The sequence below is a fragment of the Ciona intestinalis genome, chromosome 14 (genome assembly GCF_000224145.3).
Source record: "Ciona intestinalis chromosome 14, KH, whole genome shotgun sequence".
Lineage (NCBI taxonomy): Eukaryota > Metazoa > Chordata > Ascidiacea > Phlebobranchia > Cionidae > Ciona > Ciona intestinalis.
In genome coordinates this window covers 2,438,957-2,442,249 of record NC_020179.2, presented here as the reverse complement: position 1 = coordinate 2,442,249, position 3,293 = coordinate 2,438,957, and the positions used below count along the sequence as shown (strand labels likewise).

At 34.0% G+C, this 3,293-nt stretch overlaps 3 protein-coding genes across 3 annotated transcripts in view; all 3 read left to right on the top strand.

The window, feature by feature from the left end:
• Positions 1-3,293, top strand: part of LOC100177166 (BMP-2-inducible protein kinase-like) — a 13,598-nt gene that overhangs the window by 7,017 nt on the left and 3,288 nt on the right. Inside the window, exons 13-18 of the mRNA XM_018814935.2 lie at positions 123-247; positions 661-795; positions 1,245-1,371; positions 1,676-1,833; positions 2,512-2,687; positions 3,003-3,084. Of these exons, the coding sequence (XP_018670480.2) occupies positions 123-247; positions 661-795; positions 1,245-1,371; positions 1,676-1,833; positions 2,512-2,687; positions 3,003-3,084 (803 nt within the window). The remainder of the gene's footprint in view (positions 1-122; positions 248-660; positions 796-1,244; positions 1,372-1,675; positions 1,834-2,511; positions 2,688-3,002; positions 3,085-3,293) is intronic.
• The window catches only part of LOC104266407 (ribonuclease P protein subunit p29-like), a 13,822-nt gene continuing 10,658 nt past the window's right edge, over positions 130-3,293 (top strand). Inside the window, exons 1-2 of the mRNA XM_026837514.1 lie at positions 130-141; positions 515-519. The gene's annotated coding sequence lies outside the window, so the exon portion shown is untranslated. The remainder of the gene's footprint in view (positions 142-514; positions 520-3,293) is intronic.
• Positions 515-3,293, top strand: part of LOC100184470 (deoxycytidine kinase) — a 19,340-nt gene continuing 16,561 nt past the window's right edge. The window contains exon 1 of the mRNA XM_026837511.1: positions 515-520. The gene's annotated coding sequence lies outside the window, so the exon portion shown is untranslated. The remainder of the gene's footprint in view (positions 521-3,293) is intronic.

The following is a 3,293-nucleotide window of genomic DNA, read 5'->3' as shown; positions in this document are numbered from 1 at the left end:
TGGAAAATATATAAAGTTTGTGCATGTTTTGTATTGACATGGCCTATCAATTATTTAGTATTCATCCCATCCATTCTGTGTATAAGTATTTTAACAATTTATATATTACAATGGTTTCCAAGGTGTGTACAACGCACAGTAGTGAATGTTTATTCCTCCATTCCAGGTCTCACAGCTTCCATGGAAAGAAGACAAAGCTCTGGTGTCAGTGAAAATATATTTGGTTTAAAAGCTGACAAACAAAAAAGTAAGATTTTGCCTTTAAAAACACTTACACAAAATGAATTACCGCTCATATATATACCCTTTTTTTATTTGACATAATCTTAATACAACACTGGCCTGTTTCAAAACAGATTAAATACTCATATTACGAACTCACAGTGCTTTGTTCTATATGGGTGAAATCCTATGGCGAGACATTCTGTATATGGCTTGCCCTACCATTAAAGGTATTGTTGCCTACCTTGTTGCAATTGACAGGTTTTAACATCTATTAAAGTTTATGTGGTAGCATGGGTGTAATGGGTTATAGCACCCTGGATGTTGTGGTAATGAGTCAACCCTTGCCTAGATCTCAGGTTATGTGTGTCACATTGTAAAACCTCACCCATATAGAGTATATGTGATAACACATCATATTATTATTCTTTACCACAGGTTCAAGTAGCAACAGTTTAACTCCTGAGCTTGAGGTTTGGAATCCATTTGAAGGAGATAACTTCAATGAAACACAAGACAGCGCAACTGACAAGGAATTTGATGAATTCTTAACAACTAGAAACCCAAAACTTGGTAAATATTTATTGTGATTTGCTTCACTGAAACATAATGACATAAGACTTTTTTGAACAAAAATGGCTGTTAAACAGTGATAAAAGCTGTTAAAGTTTATAAAATTTAAAAGTCTGTCATAATCTTATCAATAACCAATAAAAAACATACAGTAATGCACAAATAAGGATTATAACCTCCAAAGATATTCGTAAAACCACTTGAAAGCGTTGGAAGGTTCCTAATTATGTTAAAATCTGTTAAAATACTACCAATAAAATGTCTGTAAAAGTCTTTTAAAATACTACCAATAAAATGTCTGTAAAAGTCTGTTAAAATACTACCATTAAAATCTCTGTAAAAGTCTGTTAAAATACTTCTAATAAAGATTTTGTAAAAGTCTGTTAAAATACTTCCAATAAAGAGTTTGTAACAGTCTGTTAAAATGAAAATTGTTATGCCGTACACAGATAATCGTGAAACCAATAACAACGTGTCAGGTTCAAAAAACTTGCAAGGCGACGTTGGTGACTCAGCAATATCCAACGTCGCTCTATCACATGACCAACTTGAGAACCAGTCAGCTCCAAGCATAGAGTGAGTTTTTTTTAATTGTAATTGTTAATTTTTTGGAGTGGAAGGAATTTGTAATTGTTAATTTGTTTTTATTTTTTTGGAAATTGTTTTTTTTTGGGGGGGAGGGGTATTTGTAATATATATTTAAGTTGTCTTTTTTTGAAATTTAATCTGTTGTTTTTTTAATTTGTTATAGGTATTTTTTTTTTAGTTTGTAACCTTTTATTTTTTTGGGGGAATTTGTAATATTTAATTTTTGTTTTCGATTTTTAATTATTGTAGACATAAACTTTTAATGTTTATTTTCTCTCTTCCACCATTACAGAGATGAGATGTTTGGTATGTCTGCCTTCACCAATCCACCCATCACTTCCACACAACAAGATACACAGATAGCTCACTCAGTAACAGCAGAAGGCTTGCGTGTGTTTGGTGTCGTTGGCTACACTGCATTACAACATAAGGATGAAGATGGAAACCATGGTAAGGATATTCTGTGTGAATAAACAAGCATTGGATGTCTGGTAGGGGTATTTAAGAACAGTTTATGCTAATCTACTATGCTTAAATGTTTATTTAAGACCTTTGGGTAACGAGCCAATCCTGGCCTTAATCTTAGGACCCATGGCGTGCGACGCTGCGGGACCTCACCTACATAGAATAGATATGCTTGAAATCAGTTTGCTGGTTAGGTGTTTGTATCATAACTTTGTAAAACAGTGTTCAATACTTTATACTGATAGCAAGGTGTATATGTTGTTGTGCGAGACACCTAACATACAATGTTCCAATGCAGTGGTCACTAATGAATCATAGCTTCCTAGGTATTAGGGGAATGAGCCAACTCTAGCATAAGTCCCAGGTCCGATGCCATCCCTCACTATTGAACCTCACTCATTGAGAATAGTATTTTAACCCTTTGAAGCGCAGGAAGATCATGTTTTTGTATTTATTTAAAAACCTTATTTAAATGGAATGAAAATTAAAACAGTTGGATATTGTAAAATATAAAAGTAAATAAATATTGCAACGCAAACACGCGTTGCGAGTAATAGTACGTTCTGTCTTGTCTCCTAAAACAAAAAAAATGTGTGAGGTAATAGACATAAATCTCTGCCACAATTAATGATGAAATTCAAAAAACAAACCGGTTTTAACCAGTTCCCACCACCACGGTTGATGGTCACGACGCCTCGTCATCGGAGCCATCTTTCACTTCATCCGAAGATGAATTCAATGAAGATGAACAAGGAAATCAACATCTTATCGACTCCGATCAAGAGGAAACATCCATGGATATATTCGGAGCAAAACCTTTTGTTGTTTCAACGCAAGAGGTTGGAGAATTTAGTTTTCAAATAAAAAGGCCTTTTTGGAATTTTTTAAATATATATAATTTTTTTAATCCTGGTTTGTCATAATCTTAATCCAGTACTGTCCTAAAAAATGGGCATTTCAAACTTTTGGGGTATTGATCAGCATTTTTTATTCTTAAAGTTTTCTGGCTTGCTACACTATATAAATTTGCTATTTTAAATAGTGTTTAGGAAAATAAATTTCCTTTATAAAATTCTTTAATTTTTAACAGCTTTGAAAAAATGTAACTTAAACACAATATGGTATACAAGTTTACTTTTTACTCTCAACGGCAGGCATCAATAGTTGGTGGTCATTCAAGGACAGAATCACTTGGTTCAGATGTATTTTCAAACGCTCCATTCTCAATAGCAACCGGTAAGTGTATATCTAATATTCACCCGGCGACGTGGCGTAGTGGTTAGCGCTCCTGCCTGTAACCATTAGGTGATGGGTTCAAGGCTCGTCGCTGCTACCATTGTGGGCGTATGTGTCTTAAGGCAAGACACTTAACGACAATTGCTCCACCCCAGTGGCCAATAATGGGTTGTCCTAAATTATCATCACAATACATAAAAAATAATGAA